The 18,923-nt window shown below is 37.1% G+C and overlaps 1 protein-coding gene across 18 annotated transcripts in view; it reads left to right on the top strand.

The window, feature by feature from the left end:
* Window positions 1-18,923, top strand: part of LOC102695688 (inositol polyphosphate-4-phosphatase type I A) — an 82,391-nt gene that overhangs the window by 15,868 nt on the left and 47,600 nt on the right. For all 18 annotated transcript variants that reach the window (XM_069178718.1, XM_015364281.2, XM_015364276.2 and 15 more), the window contains exons 2-4: window positions 2,564-2,674; window positions 17,429-17,641; window positions 18,206-18,250. In XM_069178718.1, the coding sequence (XP_069034819.1) occupies window positions 17,542-17,641; window positions 18,206-18,250 (145 nt within the window). In that variant the 5' untranslated portion in view covers window positions 2,564-2,674; window positions 17,429-17,541. The remainder of the gene's footprint in view (window positions 1-2,563; window positions 2,675-17,428; window positions 17,642-18,205; window positions 18,251-18,923) is intronic.

The raw sequence follows: 18,923 nt of genomic DNA, 5'->3' as shown, positions 1-18,923 counted from the left end.
TCCAGACTACACTTCTTAGTCCTTCTTAGGCCTTCAAGGATAAGCCAAATCTTTCATGGGTTTCAATAATATTTTGAAAGGTTCCTTTTGTAACGTTTTCTGTTATTTTAGCTCCGTTTTCTATTCTTGGAGTGGTGAAATTTTACAACATGTAGTGTGAGAAGCCTGGTATCGCTACCCTTTTTTTTTCCATTTGGAACCAAATACTGATCAGTTTCTAAAACTAGCCAGGTTTTCCATCCAGAGTGTATCCTGCTTTGCCTCCCCTTGCTTGCTGAGTTAGACTGAAGCTTCCCCCACAACCAAGAATTGGAGAAAGTGTTTAGAAAATAGATGGATGGTTAATGGTTAACTCGGAGATTAATGCATATAGAGCTATTAATAAACATTCTTAACATAGAATATGAAGGGAGAAGTTAACTCAAAGAAAAGCATGTTGCATCGAGAAGTCCGTATTTCTCTGTAGCAGTGGATATAAAGCTGGAATATTTCATGTGTACATGCTAGTTGTTGCCAAAGAGCAATAGCAGTAGCTGAAGGAAATTTATTGTTGGTTATATATTGGTGCTATTAAATTGTATTTCATAGTTGTTGAGCTTATTTTTTTTTGTCAAATGAGATGCATTTTAAGCTTAATACCAATATACCAATAATCAAAATTTCTTAGAACCAAGTATTATTATTATTATTTACATTTTAGGTCTAGAAAATCACTGTATTTCACTTGGTTGCCTAAGAGGACTGGATTGTCACAATAAGAAAACTCTTGCATGATGATATCGATATTACTCGGTACAGTAGTTAAGAAGGTAGGTTATGTCAAATGTGCAAACTGTTGAAAATTGGTACAGTGTAGCTAAGTTCATGGCATGAAGGGAGCTTGTCTTTTTCAATCCATTCTGTCACTTTGCAGCCAGGAAAAATACTTTTCTATTTTCTGTGCTTTTGTAACACCTGAAGCGCTTGTAATGTGTTTTGCTGACATCTTCAAAATCAAGACCTCAAGGGAAGAGCCTTTGTTGTAGCATATATTGTTGTGAAAATGGGTTCTTACAGTGGGAGAACAGGTAATTAAGTACATGCTTTGTTGTAACAAAAATTTGTAGAAAAGGTTACAATATTTTCTCTGTTTCTCAAGTTGTTGAAAAATATGGTTTTCAACACGTTAAAGATTTACATAGCATACTATAATAACAACTATGATATTTTAAATTAAGGTCCTTATAAGGTAAATATTCCATACTTGGAGGTTAATGAGTAGTCTACATTAGGCTAAACTGGCATCTAATGATAATGCAATGGGTGCTAATTGAGGGTGGCATATTGTAAAATAAATGCCAAAACTGAAAAATACTATTTATAAATAATGTAAGCAGTGCCTAGTATTTTGAAAATATTCTTGCCCACAAGAACAAATGAGTTTGACACCCCATTTTAAGCAGCCAAAGCTTATTACTTTTAGATCTGTGTGGCTTCCCTACTGCATATGGCAGGCATGGAGTATTCTGCATCAGGCTGTAGATAGACCAGTGATATTTACACCAAAATCAGTAGCAGTCAGAACAATTTTTTATTTTGATTTTCCATTCATGTGTTGGCACAGACTAGAGATTTTACTTTTAAGGTGAAAAGGCAGCTTCTCCTGTAGAATTGTGTTTTATTTTTCCCAAAACACCCCATTTTGACCTTTTATTGTTATCATTTTGGGAGATATTTACAGTATAAGTTTATGGGCTCCAGTAATTACTCCAATAAATGTAAGAAATGTAACTTTGGAGATCAAAGTCTTCAGTGTAACATTTGTAAAAAAAAATTCTGTAGCACCAAAAGGGGTCATTTTAAATAGCATTTGTTTTCTACACAAATCTGGCCTACTACGCTGTGGAAATTAAAGTGATTTCAGCCAGATCATCTTTATTCATGTTGGTGCACTAAATTTCTTCATTAGGCCATCTGGAGAGCCTCTATGGTATTCTGCTCTTTAAAAATAGAGCACATGGACAGCATGACTTAAGAATGTAAACGTTTCTGAAGAGGTTTGAAGCCTTAAAGTGGCAGTTCAGGTTTGCAGGAGCAGTTACAACAGCTGAAGGACACGAATAAATTAACCCATAAGGTTTTATTGGTTTAGAACAGAATTACTTGACTTCAAGGGTGGAATTAAAGAGTTCTACAATATAGCCTTGTAAGCTTCTGTGTGTCCTGTTTTATAACATTAACAATTAAAACACACTTTTTTTCTTTTAAAAAATCATGTACTCTTGAAAATTCTCATGAATATGTGCATGTGCAGTGCCTTACCAATATAGTATTCTTTACATAAACCAATCATAAAGCTACTAATAAACTAGTAATTATAACTTTTACCTTTTTCCATCAGTGCTTTTAAATGAGTAGGATATCCGTTATTTGCAGTGCTTTTTTCACTGTAATGCTTCTGTATTGCATTAGGTGACGTTATCATCCCGATTCACATGAACAGTTTGAAAAGCCCTGCTTGGAAGCAAAATTTTAGCCTATGAATGTTTCTGCCTAATTTGGCATTTCTCTTTCTCTTCCTCAGTGCCTCAGCCTGGGTCACCCTTCACAATCCACAGAGCAGGACTTACCTCTTTTCCAGGAGCTGTTCTCATCTGACTCCTCGCAGAAGTACAGCTACCACCAAGCCCTGCACGTAAGTAAATCGACAGGTTCAACCTGCTAGACTCTATTCACGTTGCTGGCATTCCTGTTTTGATGCTGTGACCAGGGCATCTTGCCCCAGTCGGGAGAGGAGATAACTGGGCCGCAGTTGAACTTTTCTCTGTCATCTGGACCAGTAGAGGCTGAGCAGAGATTGTATTTATTCTTTCCTTGAGACAAGCATTGCGCTGATGGGAGATGAAGTTAAGAATTTCAGTTGGTACACAGAGCATATACTGTACAGTAGAATAGCATGTAGACATTTCCTAACTTTAAGAAAAGCTCTTTTTGGATGCATGTTGTGTAAAGCCTCGGTCACCCTTAAATACTAAAATTACCTGATGGTGCATTTTCATGAGCTACATAACTTTCTGTGGTTGCAATATAAGAGTGCAGAAGTAGGTTTAGTCACAGCCAAAATACTTTTTTGAGTGATGTGTGTTTAAAGAAAGGGTTCGCTTTTTTTTCAGTGGACAGACAGATAATGTATTCCCGCTTCTTTTATTGTATGAACTGCAAAACCTATTTCTTTGCCAGATTTGCAAGAAATTGTTACAGTCAAATGTGAGAATTACAGGCCTAAATTATAGTCTAGTCTTGACATAGAGTAATTATAATTTGTTCCTACTGATAATTTTTCTTATGTAGGTTGATATTTAATGTTTTTATATTTAAGATTGAATGAATACTGTTTTTTTTCTGTTGCTTAAATAAAAAGAAAAACTTGGATGAGGAATTGTTCATGGCATATTTTTGTTTTACTAGATTTCAATGTTTGTTCCCTCATTTCAAAGTCCATTGTACGTAGGCAGTACAGCTTTTCATCAGTGCTTTATTTTAGATTTCTGGAGGAGGCACTAAGGAAAGTTATGAAGCTCATGCCTTTGTTGGCAGATCGTTTGCTGGGCTTATTAAAGAAGTAAAGACAGACATGAAAAGCAATATGATTTGTGGAGGTATAACTTGGTTTTTGGATTCATAACTTGGCTCAGAGCTGAAAACTGTAATTTTATTGTATGTTTTTGCCACCTGCTCCTCTGTTTCATTTCCACCTTGTCAGAGTCTGCATATTTTGGGTGTAGCGTTTCTGACTTTCTCAGTCCACTACAGCTGCCAGATTTGTCAGAATATCACATTTGTCCTTTTTTGGGCAGCAAACTCTCAGAATGGTAGAGATAGAGCTTGGAGGCAAATATCAAGCACTAAGACTAATGTGAATTGATGCAGAATAACTCCTCTGCTCAGTATAAACAGTGCATGCATTACATTTACTTTATTTATAACCATGAATATCAATGGTGTCCCAATTTGATAGTACTATTAACTTTAACAGTATTCTTTCAGGTACTGTACTAGGCATTTGATATTTGACAAATAGCTTTGGTAGCTGAAGGTTACTATCTATCATTGTCAAGAGTTGACTGAGGACTGGTATTTTTGATGCAATAATTGGAAATTTACTGTACAAGACTTCTTTGGGACATACAGTAGTTCCTTAAGATTCACTGCAAGTGAGTCTTAGGTTGTTAAGCCCACCATGGAAGAAACCATATTAAGAGCAACACTGTTGAGATGTTGGGATTTTGAGAAAGTTGTTGATCACAGATGGCTTTGTGGTTATGCTTTGCATCTGGGCAGTTTGTCTGTGGTCCCCACAACTGGAGGTTTTACAATCTTAAAGATACATACCTAATAATACAGTGTGACTTCTACCTCTTCAGCACTGAGTCTGGTGGGTGGATCGTAAGAAAATCACAAATCTATTCAGTGATGTTTTAATAAATATTGTTTCTTCCATTGAACAAAACGTTTTTTTTAATACAGAAGTGTGGATGGGTCAATGCAATAAAACTGCAAGGAACAGTATTTGTAGTAGAAGTAGTAATAACGAGCAATAGAAATCAAGCATGAGAGAGTCTTCAATATGTCCACAATAATCGGCTATCCCAGCAAAATAAAATTAGTTAGAAGGTACAGGAATTGTAGATCACCACGGTTGGCATTTTTCTGTTATTGGTCTGAGTCTAGGTCACATACAGGTGTGTCATTTGACTACAGGGCGAGAGAGTTAAAAATATACAGGCACAGCCGCAGCAAGATTTAAAAGATCTAACGAGATACCTCACTGCAGCTGTGGCTGATGAACACTCTGGACTTAACACTTTGCCATCACAAGAAACTTTAAAAATCTGTGGGATTAAACATTTTGGTGCAAAGTGATGCAACACTCCCCCAATACCCCCCCGGTCTTTTTAAAGCTGTAAGTGATTGCCTGAGTATTATTACACTCTCGACGGATTTAGTCAGATAACAATTTTTAGAGCGAAACAAGCTCAGTCTTTGCTTTGAGCTGTGAGTATCAGGGCCTGTAGTTAGGGCCCGTGAATGATTTGTAAGCCACGACTCAAGATTGATAAATGTATCTAAGATGAAAAAAGAGAGTCCACGAAATTAACTTGTCAAAACAAAATACAGTATTGTACAGCCTACACAAGAAACATACAGTCCCTATGACAGTTACTTTGCTTAGGGAAGAATAAGGTCAATTTTGCTCAGGTTACTTTCTTGTAATTTCTTAGTCAAATGCTTTGGAGAACATGATGTGTTCTTTTGGTGCTTACCTTGCAGCTTAAGTAATGGTATTACTAATTCAGTGCTTCCGCCAAGCTCTGAAAGTCTTGTTTTTTTGTTCCTCCAGTGGCCAGCTGCAGGCTTAAGTCTTTTGCTTTCTCTTTAGAACATAGAGAACAAATACAGAAGTATTCTGCAGAAAACTCACTACAGCGCTGACATAGTTCCCATTTCAGATATTTGAACTACTTCGAAGCCCCAAATCTAGTTTACAACCGAGAGTCAGCAGCACAGCCTTATGAAATTGAATGAATCACCAAGATGATGGAATTCTTTAATTGCAACTTAAACTTTAAAAAAAATACTTTTTTCTCTTAAGTTTAATCATGTTTTGCTATTTAAAAGAATGTTTTTCATTTTGGTTTTAAAGTTTGGTTTGCTGTTGCTCTTAATATGGTTTCTTTTATGGTAGGATAGGTGTCTAGTGTCAACCAAGATTCATTTTTAGCAAACCAAGTGCACAGTGCAACATGCCAACGATCTTCCAGACAGTGCTTGTTGACATTATCTCCTAGGTAGTTTCGCATAGTGACAGCTTTGATTTAATGTGATTACTTATTCAATTGCTTGTTCTGATGGCAGCATTCCCATCGTATAGCTTGATTGTGTCAGATCGAAGCAGAAGCAAAGCAATCTGGAGCCTTGTCAGTATAGGGAAAGGAAAACTGGATGTCCCCCACATTCCTTTTGGGCCAAATATCCAAACCAATCTCCTAGTATAGTGGTAAGAGACAAAGTGCTGTCTTTTCCATTAAACATTAAACTATGGACCAGAGTACTTGGTTATTCACCATGATACTGTTAGGAAGAGTAGGGGTGTGTGGTTTACCGGCTAAAACTCAATCTAAGCCAACATGGCCTACCTACAATTAAGCTAGTGAACCAATTGCTCATTTCACCAGCTGACATGCTGTGCAATGGAGTTGCTGGCAATTAATGTTACCATGTGTAACCCAGGTGAGTTCTGTACTTCAGTAGGACACTCCTATAGGTAAAGTGCTCTGTAGTCCTTTTAGATGAGATGTATTATATAAATATAGTAGTATATGCATTTTGTAATGCAGAACAACTGTGATAATACATTTCATATAAAGAGAAAAATACTTAATTGATAAACCATGCCTTATTTATGGAAAGTTTAAAATGCATAATTGGTTACTCTGTTCTACATATTGTTGAAGCCTAAAGACAAAAAATAAATTATCATTAGTTGAGAGGTACACAATGAGCTGTGATTTCAGCATAAGCAGTCTCTGCTGAGCCTCGGATCAAGCTACTGTATGTCTGCGACCTTTTCTTGCAGAGAGAGAATGCCATCCTCTGGATACTTATCAGATTTCTGTTTCAGTTCTTGCCTTTCTAGGATTTCTGTGAAATATGTGAATTAAAAAACACAAAGCTGAAGTATATTGGTTATAAAATACCATAAGCTATTTAAGGTCCTGCTTAATACATTTTTAATGAACACTCGTAGGGATGATGCACTGTGCACAGGTAGCACAGGCTTACTGGTCTGTCCTATGTGCTTTAAGAATTCTTTTGAGAATATTTTTTTTAAATATATTTTCAGAGAGTAAATCTTATCAAGGCAAATAACACCAAACTGAACTGATATGGTTGTCTAGGGAGAAGCAATAAAAAGTGTGTTACTGTTGGTAGGAAATGAAATGCCATGAAAATGCAGTTGCTGGAAGCTGAAAGACAGTTGACACACTGCAGCGGACTGAACACATCTTCAAAATGGCAGATTTGGCACAGCTGCTGGAAAAATGCTGTTTAGTGCAATCTTCAAAGTGAGAACTGTTTCATTGTCGCTAATCTGTTAGTACTAGGACGAAAGTATGTAAAACAAACCTCCTATTAATCTGGGCAGCAATTCCAAAAATAAAGTGTATAGAGTAACAGAAGCATGAAACTTTCAACACATTAGGAAAGTCTTGTAATGTGATTTTCAACTTCAATAAGAGAGCTGTTGCTAGTTGTGGCACCTATTCCATTTTGCCATCTTACTTAAGTTGCTATCTTACACCAGTTACTGGATGGATCTCAAGAAATTAGCTTCCAATACATTTCTTACACAAAGATAATATGTGTACTTTACAATTCTGAATAACAGACATAATGTAGGGCAGAGGGGGATTCTTTTGAGGTTGCCGTATAATTTTAGCTTCTTTTCTTAACAATTTTGAAGTCTGTTTTACAGTAGAACACTGGCTGGCTAGAATTATTGAATTGATGATGGCGGCATCTTTCTTTTTCTTACACATTGTATGATTTTAAGTTAAAGAGTAGCATGGCCTAAATAGTAGTGTGGATAAAACATTTATTAAATTCAGTAAGGATGAGTTGTATGATGACTGAGCATTTACGGCTTATGTTGTGACTTTGAAGAATTGAATCTTTTCCTGTTTAAACGTCTGGCTGCTTATATTGGAATAAAGACACTGTAGTGAGCCAGAGAATCAGACAGGGCCTTCTTTTACATACTAGTTTAAGCCACTTCAGGTTTTTCACTTTGCACATACTGATGACATAGAATAGCCAAATAGAGGATGTAATTTTACAAATCAGTCTGTAGATTAACAGAATAAGGTAACAACTAGTCTTTGCACATTCAGTTAGAGCCTATCTTTTATAAAACCAGAAACAGATACAGCTCTGCAATAAAATGAAAATCTTTCACTCTGTGGACTCAGAACAGGTTTTCCTTGTTAAGAGGCTTCATTTAATGACTGTTCTTACTGTTTTTGCAAAGACTTGGGGTTTAGATAAAATATAATGTGTACTGTATTAATGGCCATCTCCTTATTTCAGGTAGGTGTACACATGAATGAAAAACAGTTGGCTACTATCTCTATTAAACAATCATTTATTCTGTGTTGGCTTGCTCCCAGTTATTTATTTTTTAATGCAGAAGGTGGGGGAGCTTTGGGCTGCATGACTTCAGCATTTCCCTGGAAGGTGGTCTACTGTATGTCAGTATGTACTGGGGAAAACAGGCATCTGGAAGCAGACAGGTTGGTCTGTGTCAGTACCAAGTGACACAAAAGTACTGACTTTTTCAGCTACATGATGAGCATATTTTATTCTGTGGCATAAAGAAAACTTTTTGTGTACGTTTTTTTTTAATCCGTTTTCCAAATGATTTCTTCGAATTAATATGAAAGCATTTTAAGGAGGCATTAACAGAACATGATTGAATGTGAAAGCCATCACTGTCATCACAGTGGAGAAAATTGAAATACAGAATTATGTACAGTACATGCCATCTTTAAATATCAAAAGTTAATATACTTTTTGGAACATCATTTAGAAAAAATTGTTAGTGCTATGATGTAGTTTCAGTAAAATTTTCCTTTATTATTTTTTACATATGTTTTCTGCTATTTGCATTTGATTGTGGGGCTCTGGTGAATGTTAAAGAGAACATTTTACTTTAAGACAGTCACACTTGTCATTTTCTGTACATTCTGACACAGAGCTAATATTTTTGTTTTGCTTACTTAAAATCTGTTAAAAGATAAAAATGTAAATAATGGCCCACACTAACTTATTTTCCTTTAACTTTTGTTCTACATTCTTTTTAAAAGCACATGTACAGTTTTAGAACATGTATTAAACATGCAAATAAGTATTTGTGGATGTATGCTTTGTTTTGACTTAAAAACCTTAAAATCTAAAACTCACAACAGTAGACAACTGTGAAATAATTTTACTAACTATAAAAAAATCAAGCACTGTGTAATGTAAACTGATTACTTGCTTGTCCAGATTTAAGTTTTGCACACAACAGTACTTCTGCTGATTTCTATCTTGTGGGCTCTTTTTTGCTTTCCTAAAAGCTTTGTATAAATTGATCTAGAAAAATTGACCCCCTCCAGAGATTCTCAGTTGGCCAAGAAACTAATTATCTCCCAGTTATAATGAGGGCATCCCTCTTCTGTATCAGTATCTCATTTTCAGGCAAAACTGCATTAATTAGGTCTTCATTAAAGTTATTATAAGGGTTAAGCACCTGTTTTTTTTAGATTTATTGTCTATAACATACATCATAAGACTATAGCTTGCTTCTGATGCATTTTTGTGAAACCAAGAATGACCAGCATTTTATTGATCATTTCCACAGATGCAGGTTTATGTAATAGTGACGAACAAAGTCCCGTCAGATATCATCACACAGATTAATTAATCCAAGATGTACTTTTTCTTGCATGTATAAATCAGGCTAATAATAATAATAATTTCCATTTGGATCTTTTATTGATTGCATTGAAAAAATGTAATATTGTCAACTTTCATAGTTTATTAAGAAGTCAATTACTTGCCATTCAAGGTTCACTAAGAATAATACTAAGAATAAGAATGCACCTGTAGCAAGGCAGTTGAAACTTGCTGTTCACATCGAGTCATGCTTTCTGCCTCATTTTTTTAAACTTTCAATGATAGTATTATGTAGACTGTTTTCTCATGTCTTATAAGCTGCACTGAAATGTTACAATAATACAACAATTCGTCAGGTACACAAAATCATCTAATTTGTTGTTTTTCTTATGAATTATTGGTTTATCTTTGTCAGTGTTCTGTCTGTTTAAAGCTTAAAGGGACTGATTTTGGGATATGCAAGAAAAGTCTGGAATGAAGCACAGAATTCTTAAACATCAAAATAAGGAAGGAACTTTCTCAACTATTTTCAACAGGACTTGGCTTTTAGTATATTTTTGATTATTCATGCAGGTACTTGTGGGCAATTCTAATTTTGCTGTAATTGAAGTAAAACATATTTTTTTCCTCCAAAATTACTGAAGCAACATAAGCTGTTGAAAATAAACATCTTGTTTTGCAAACAGGATTTCCTGTTACTCCATACCTGTCACTGTGCTTTATTAGTCCTGCAATGGACAGCTGATGACATGCAGAGCCTGCAGTGTGGAATTGGTAATTAGCTCTATTTAATTTAATATAGCTTTACAGAAATAAGTTGTTTTTTTTTTGCCAGGGTAACAAAGCCCTGCTAATTCTTGCCCAAAGTGAAAGAAAGCATTCAAAAGTATCTCAGTCCCACAGGTGATAAAACAAAATTGATTTTTTTCCCTCATGTTATCTAAAAGATTAATGAGTCCTTATTACCACTCTTTCCATTTCATTCCTTTATTTGCATAATGCCAAATCAGATTACCTAAATTAGAATACAATTGAAGCACCATACTTTTAAGTTATGCTATTGCAATACTTTAATGCCCTAAAAAGACTTGCATTGTAGATTTTGCATAGGATCCTATAAGATCACAGAAGCATAAGAAAGTTATACATGAGAGGAGGCCATTTGGCCCATTTAGCTTATTTCATTGCTAATATCTCATCCACAAATGATGTCCGTTTAAGTAATTTGAGAAGATAAAGAATTTCTGCATTACTAATGTATGTCCAAATACTTTATTAGTGTTGATTTCCATTATAGGTCCTATACGACATAGAGATTCCAGAGTAGTGTCTTGCAGAGAATCATGTAAAACAAGACTCGGATTGTTCCTACTGTAGATTCTCCAGGATTCTGCAGAATATCTTGAATGTGTCCTGTTTGTGAAAGAGTTAACAGCAGTACAATTAAATAATGCTTTCCTACTGCTACAGCAAAAAAAAAACAGCTTGTAGAACATTTGGAAGACATGGCCTTTTTCACTTAAAGCAAAAGGCAAATATCTATTTTGTACTCCTATCATGCAACGCATTAGTAAAACAGTGGTTGCTCTTATTGAAAGGTGTGTCGCAGCACTCATAGTAAAAATGTTTTGCTTACAACAGTGACCATTGTTTGACAGTAGAATTTACATGCCAACAGGTGACCACTTTTACTATAATCTGTTTTACAGACTAGTCTGTGGATTCTGCATAAACGTAGCTCTCTTTATGTTAAAGAAGACAGGCATTGGTGATACAGGGAAAGGATATAGACAACTGTTGTGTAGTATCTTTTGTTTCTCTGACTGGAAAGGGTGTGTGATATTTTGAAACTACTGACATCAGAATTGTATATCCTGTGTTGGTGTTTAAAAATGTTGTCATACCATATCCTTTTCCATTCTGTATTTAAATGTATATTTATGCTACGTGTGTCTCTGTCCTAAGTGCTACATTTATGGTAACTTGTGGTAATTTATGTTCAGGGCTGTATCGATGCCTAAAAAGTATTTGGAAGTTGTTGTATTTCAGTGTGAAATGGGTAGAGATACAGTGGTATACAGTAGCTCTGTAGATGGGTTTCTGTAATAAATGTGTTTCAAAACTACACGGAACTGCACTGTGACATCTTGTATCCCTTACAGTACTGCATTTTAAATCATTTGCAACGTTTTTTTAATGGTAAAGTTTATTATTAAAACACTAGGTAACCGTGTTTAAAAAATCAGTTTTTGCCGCCTGGCCTCATCACAACAGGTGAAGTGCAGTGCGTAGTTGCTTATGAATCCTAAAAATAACTGCATGCCCTAAAACTGCAAGATCTGTATGCTAGACAAAGAACACAGTTTGTTTTGAAAAGGGAGAGCATCATTTAACTCATCTACCCAGTTTGTAGCTAGTAGTTAATTGTTCCAAGGATCTCATCCAGCTGTTTCCTGAAAGAAATCAGGGCTTCCATATCATGGATGAGAAGCTCGTTCCATATTCCCACAATCCTACGCGCCTCCTGTTCTCTTTTTTTAAATGGACTACCACATTCTTTCCACTTGTGCCCTGTGGTTCATGTTCCACTGGGTTGCGTTTGTCAGGGCCTTGGAGTATTTTGAATATTTAGTATCAAGTCCCCTCTTCTCTGTTCAGTTCCTTCAGCCTGTCAGTGTAGATACATGCGACATCTATGACTCAAGAACCATGCAACATGCACACGCTTGCTCAGACTCTGACAGGAATGGGACAGATTTTCCAGCAAGACAGCCTGGAGCAAAAACATTGGCATCACAGTAGTACAGCTTATATTGCTTCCAGTGGTCGCTGCACAGGCTTCTGTTCTGTGACTCTAAGTAAAAACTGCATTGATGACAAATGTTAACCAGCATAATGCATTTTCTTACACTATGTCTTATGTATTCAGTAAATGAATACAGTGCAATAATAAGATTTACCACTTTCGCGCACTTTCAGAATTTGTTCATATTTTAAGTGGTACTGTAAGTCACCTTGCATGAAAGATTGTGGTAAGTAAAGATTATATTGTTTAATATCACTGTGCCATTCCCAAATTACATTTATTAATTCCAATATCTTGATATTTAAGGAGCTTAATCTTTCTATTTTGTTCCAAATCTCAACAAATCCACTACTGTGGGGTCAGGAAATTTCAGAAAATTCTCCGCTTCATGATCAAGCTTCTAAGCATTTAGGGTTGCAATAGTATCATATTACACAGGATTATTGCTAGAAAATCCTTTTACCATTTAGGATAATAGTTCTGCTCCATTTCACAATATTGGCCCATGAGTCAAACCTTTTTCAATAGTAATTAAATTTATGGTTCTGTTACTTAACTCCCATAAAACTTGTCTAAAATCCATAAATATGAACAAAGACAAAATATCATCATTTTTCAAGACCGCTTATTTCTCTGTGCAAGTAGTCAAAATGTGGTAATCAATGAAGAGCATGATGTGAAACAGGGCAAGATGGTGGCAAAGTGGTTAGCATTGCTATTGCTAGAGTTTGTATTTTCTCCTTTTGTTTGCATGGTTTTCCTTTAGGTGCTCTGGTTTTCTTCTGTTTCCTCCCAAAGACATAGTGTTAGGCTAATTGACTTCTAGGAAAACTGTCCCTAGGTGTGAGTGTGTGTATTTGTGTCTGTGTGTGCCCTGCAATGAACTGGTGTCCCATCCAGGGTGTATCCTGCACTGCACCCATTGCTTGCCAGAATAGACTGTATCTCTCCTGCAACCTCTTCCTCGATAAAGTAGTTTCAAAAATGGATGAACAAACATCATGTGAAAAATCGACAGTATATTTTTTCCTGAAGAAGATAACAAAATGTCAAAGGAAACGCATTCATTGTTAATCAGAAATCTGTGTATGTTCAAGGTGGTACACAAATGGCTAAATCTGAGAGCTGCTGTTAGGATTAGTGATGTACTGTAGAATAAAAAATGAGCCAACTCTTTTTATTAGGCTTGATAGGGCTAAAAAAACAGAAAGGCAGGGACTGCCATCATTTGGATCACAGCAAAGTTAATCAGACACTGTTTAGACCACATTAAGAATTTGGCAGATCTGGGGCCAGTGCACTTTCACCATTTGAGCATCAAGGCTTTGCAAGATCATAGATAATATGAGCATGTGCTGTAAACTATCAAATGCTGCATTATTTGGCGCTGAAGATTCAGATTGGCAAATCATCTGTAATGTCTTGTGATATCTCAGTTTCCCCATTTGTTCACATCCATCTCATGCAATGCACATTTTAATTTTTTCGCTTAAAATTACATTTATTTGTCAGTACATCACTGTAAAAAGTCTCCCGTTGTAGATTTGTAACTGGCAGTCTAAGATTTGTTGGCTGATTTCTCCCTCTGATTACATATATATAAAGAAAGGTCTGCATTCTCAGGACAGAAATTGCTTCTAATTATTAATAATTCATTGCACTTATAAAGTGCTTCATACTTATTTTTCATCTGAAGGGATCCCGAATATGGCTTTCATGAAAGTGGGGAGCTGCTTCATCCTCCCTTGAAGTACACAGAATTTGTTCAATTTAACGTCTAGGATAAAAATGAAATAAAGAACGAAATGAAATTTGTAAAAATTGAGGTTAAAATTGGGAAATGGGATTATGATCAAGGATAAGACTTTGCAAGTGCTTCCCAATTTTAGAATTTTCATGATCTGAGATTTACTATGTAGAAAACACTTTAAAAATGTCTCTCCTAGTTACTGTTGTCATGTGCAGTAGTCGTTCTTTATCTGTTGCGACTCAGTGTAAACATGCATTTGGTATCTTTTTTTTTGCTATTTTTTTATTTACAGGCACAGTAGTTTAGAAGCTGCTGTCATTGTATCTATTTTTGTCATTGCAGGATGGCAGTTGGTATATTTTCACAGCTGTGGTCTGAATCAATATGACCATTGTCAAGGCTGTTTTTTTTTTTTTCATTTTTAGCTAGCTCCAGGTCTCTGGCCCTTAGTTATGTTAGGCACATTCTTTACATGGTACATGTCTACAACTTCAGTAAGGGTAGCCTGAGTCTTCTCTCTCTGGACCTTGAAGTCAAACGATAAGAGAATGCTATGAAGTTAACTCTAGACAAGGAGTCTATATGAGAGTGTGGAGTAGGAGAGTTTTCTTTATCGTAATGCGTCCACATTTTTCAACAAACAGTAGTAATTGAGGTCTTAGGGGAAAAAAGTACAAACTACACTTCAGAATTCAGTTATAATTTACCCAGTTTCCATGTTCATACCATACCAGCTGAACATGCAGTACCATTCATCTGTGTCTTGGTTTGTAAGTCTTCCTAAATCACAGTATTGCTTGGGCATTTCCTCATAGAATGCCTGTGAAATAAGTGGCTGGGATTTTGACCACAGATCCCGAAGATCAAAAACCTACTGAAGGACTCGCAAAATCCTCTGTTATCCTCTGTTTCGAAACAATTTTGTCTCAGTCTGATGTGAATTTAATTGGAAGCAGATAGTGTCTACCCCCTCCTGAGTGTTTCGTTGTCTTTGACAACATTACAGGTTGTGTTTCATAACATTCTGCAAACACTGGCTTGGCCCTGTAACGCAAAACATTGCTGTCTGCTGTAATAATAGAATTGTATTCAATTCATTGAATTATTAATGGATTGTTTAAAAATTGAAATAAGTTGTTTTGTAATACATGTTTTTTTTTCCAACTGAAAACCTTAGCAGATGGTTTCGAATGCAAAATGCCTTTGAATTTTAAGCTCTACCCATGCTCTACCCTTTTTTGTTATTATTAATTTTTAATCCCTAGTGAATAATTACTGCACAGGCAACACTGTTCACACTCTTCTTTTGACAGGACAGGTTCAGTAAGAGCAGCCTGATCTTTCTCTCTGGCCCGCTGGTCTGGAACATTGGTTCATTGTTTACAGTACTCCCTCAAGCCTTCACCTTTTGTCACCAAAGAGAAGATCACTTTATTAGCCATATACAGTACAATTTCTTGCATTAGGAATTTGTCTTTTATCATACCCCAGCTTGCTCTCCATGAGACACACAGGCACACAGACGGGGAGAGAGAACCCTGGGTTCAGAGCACAGGGTCAGCCATTTATACGGCGCCCCTGGAACAGTTAGGGTTAAGGGCCTTGCTCAGGGGCCCAACGGAGTAGGATTCCTCTGCCGGTCGTAGAATTTGAACCGGCAACCTTCCAGCCACAGGCACAGTGTCGTGTCTAATGCTTTGTAGCTATGGATTATGGGGTAGATTGAACTCACCTATCCATCCATTTTCTAACCTCTTTATCCAAAACATGGTTGTGGGAGAGCTGGGGCCTGTCCCTGCAAGCATCACCAAACTAATTTTGTTTAAATGAATTTCGAACTTGGGTGTCCCACAGTGAAAAAGCTGGCTTGTACTCCCAGCTCATAATGTAAATCTTCATTATTCAAGCAGAAATAATGTGAAAAAATCTGTGCTGCTGGAGACATTTTTCACGGTCATTGCCTGAGGAAGATGTTCCAATAGATTTCAGTTCTCTGTTGTCAGGTAAAATTTTTTCTTCATGCAGACACACTTTTACGTTGGAAAGGAATAATAAAATAACTTAAGGATAAAAAATTAAGTAAATGACCAGAAATGTAAAGTCTCCCTCAAATGTGCTCTTCGATTGGTGCAGTTTATATCTATAGATATTTATAGACAAAATTGTTTTAGTTTAATTTGAATGTTTTTATTGAAGAACAAAACGTTAAGATGAACAACTGAACGAAGTTTCCAAGTTCTACAGCCCCTAAATTAAGTGTCAATTTATACCAGGGTCACTTGTGTTTATTTTGTAAGCTGCCCAAAAAAGCAATTTTTACTCATTGAATCTAGACTACCAATACCTAGGGGAACGGTTTCCCATGTCAAACATGGCTGTTTGCAATGTTCTTGCAGTTTATGTGGATTGAAAAAACAAAAACAATATTTCAGTAAATCAGGGAAATATGGCACACAGTTTCTTCTTAATTATCAGATATCCTGTGCATTGTGTGATATTTTGGTTTATCCCTATTTTGGTATATGTGCCTATAAGTATTGTATCTGTAATTCTGATAGTTACAGCTATTGAAGTGACTGTTGGGGTGTCTCAGTGTCTACGAGACAATGGTGAAACACCTGGCGAGTGTCATCATTTACACCTCTCAGGGAGATGTTTTCTTAGTGGTCAGGGGTCTGAGACAAAGACTGAGAGATATGAAGATACTGTAAATGCAGTATATAATGTTATATCTGATACTCAGTACAGTTTTGTATAGGTTGTCTCTACCATGTAATTCCCTGCACAAATGTTGCTTTTGAAGCATTTTAGTGTCTTTTTCTCTATTTTTGTTGCCTACCCATTCCCCTAGTCTGGAGTGATCTGGTCAATCACTCCAGCTCACTGCTATAACATTTATACTTGCACCGGAGGGGTGAAAATTGCTTGTACGCATGGAAAATTGCACTGCAATCAAAGAGGTGTCCAGCAAGCCACAGACGTTACTCTAGTTACATGATGAGGGTACAGTAGTGGTCTCGGACTTAAACCCTCATTACTCTGATAGCACTCCGCTTGGGAATTCCAGTCACAGCTGAACATTCACCAGACTCCAGCTGGGAGGTACTTGTACTATTAGGTCTCGACCTGCTGTCTAAACAAAGAACAGAGAAAGATAATATGTATGCTAATCAAAACAATACTTGAGAATCCCAGGGAGCAACTTGTGTGTGCTAGGTCTTTTAAGATTAGTATTGATTTTGAGCAATTGGCACAAAATAAAAGCCAATTAATTCATAAGATATCAAGTGGATTGAAACTCCACTGTCCCCTCTCTTGGCCGCTCCCTGCCATTAAACACAGCTTCTTCGTCTTCTGCTTCAGACCGTTCATTCTGCTGCTTCTGTTTCTGCCCGCAGGCTGGTAGGGAGGGACTGAAGAGGGCAGGCAGGCACGGCTCCCCTCCCCCCCCGCTGTGAGTGAAGACCCATCCGCTGCAGGCGTGCAGGAGCCTCCCTCTCCTCATGACAAGATGTCTGCCAGAGAGCGCAGCCCTCGCCACCGGCCGTGGTCCGTTTACCGCGCCACCACCTTCGACCTCTCCTCCGAGATGCTGGGACTCACCCTGGCAGGTGTGCGCGGTCCTGTTTTCCCCTCTTTCGTACAGGCTACGGATGAATGACAGGTGGCTCGGTGGCACAGTGGTTAGCTTTGCTGCCTCACAGCACTGGGGTCCTGGCTCCAATTCCAGCCTGGATCTGGGGTGCTCTTTGAGTTTGTGTGTTCTCCTGATGTTCACGAGGATCTCCTCCAGGTGCTTCGGTATGCCCTCACAATCCATAGACGTACTGGTAGATTAACTGGCTTCTGAAAAACTCAGCCCTGATGTTAGTACTGTATGGGCATGTCTGTATCTGTGTCTGTGTGTACTCTGAGATGGACTACTGTCCCATCCAGGGAGTAGCACGCCTTGCTTGCTGGGAGCCTGAATTGTATGATACCTTAGAAAATTGGTGAATACGAAATATGTCGTTCCGTTGTCATTCAGGCAGGTTTAGCTTTTCTTTCCAAAAAATGTCAGGAGGTTTTAGGAAAAAGTAAATTGACTGTGATCTTTCTGCTGCATTTCTTTCTTTTAGGTTTCAAATATTCCAAATTGCTTGGAGTTTATCATCCCATTTTTTTATGTCTTTCAGGAAACAGCCAAGATCCAGATGAACCGGTGTTGGAATTTAGTTTAGGTAAGTCGTGAGAACTCGCTGTGGGCCTTTTGGATAGATTGGCAGATATTGTGTTTTTCTTGTTAAATTATCACAAGCTCAAAATGGTGGGAAAGATGGCTTTGTTCATTTTTAAAGGTGTGTTGTTAAAAATACAACATTGTACTGCTGTGACAGAGCTGTGTGTTACTGTGAGCTACCTGTATATGAGGTTACTGTTAAATCCATTGAGGTTACTGTTAAATTCATACCACTTGCCAGGGCGAAGGGATGAAAGTTATCTGAAATGTATCCCTTGCAGCCCACAGGTTAGTTCAGTATAATGAGAGCCTGTGACACAGGATCAGTGAAATATTTTGAAGTTTGGTTAAATTGTGGGTATTTGAAGAAGCACTTTTCTTCTGTATTTGAGTATTATTATGTTGAGTATACTGATCCCACTTAGTTGCGTTCTAGTGACTGCAATTCCCTGTCAGCTTTGCTGTAGCGGTAGATCTCCCCCCTAGACTGTTACACCATGTACTGTAGGTGGAAAACTACACAACGTGGTGCTGAAAGTCAGCTTTCTCACTGGCAGCTAGAAAGCACAACAACAATGCTGTACTCGAATGAGGCTCCAAGACTTCTCTCCTATATGTCAATTTCCATTTGAATTTGCTTCTAAAATGATAACTGTATGTTAGACGCTGATTCA

Source organism: Lepisosteus oculatus, chromosome 15 (assembly GCF_040954835.1).
Source record: "Lepisosteus oculatus isolate fLepOcu1 chromosome 15, fLepOcu1.hap2, whole genome shotgun sequence".
NCBI lineage: Eukaryota > Metazoa > Chordata > Actinopteri > Semionotiformes > Lepisosteidae > Lepisosteus > Lepisosteus oculatus.
This window is presented reverse-complemented; position numbering and strand designations above follow the sequence as displayed.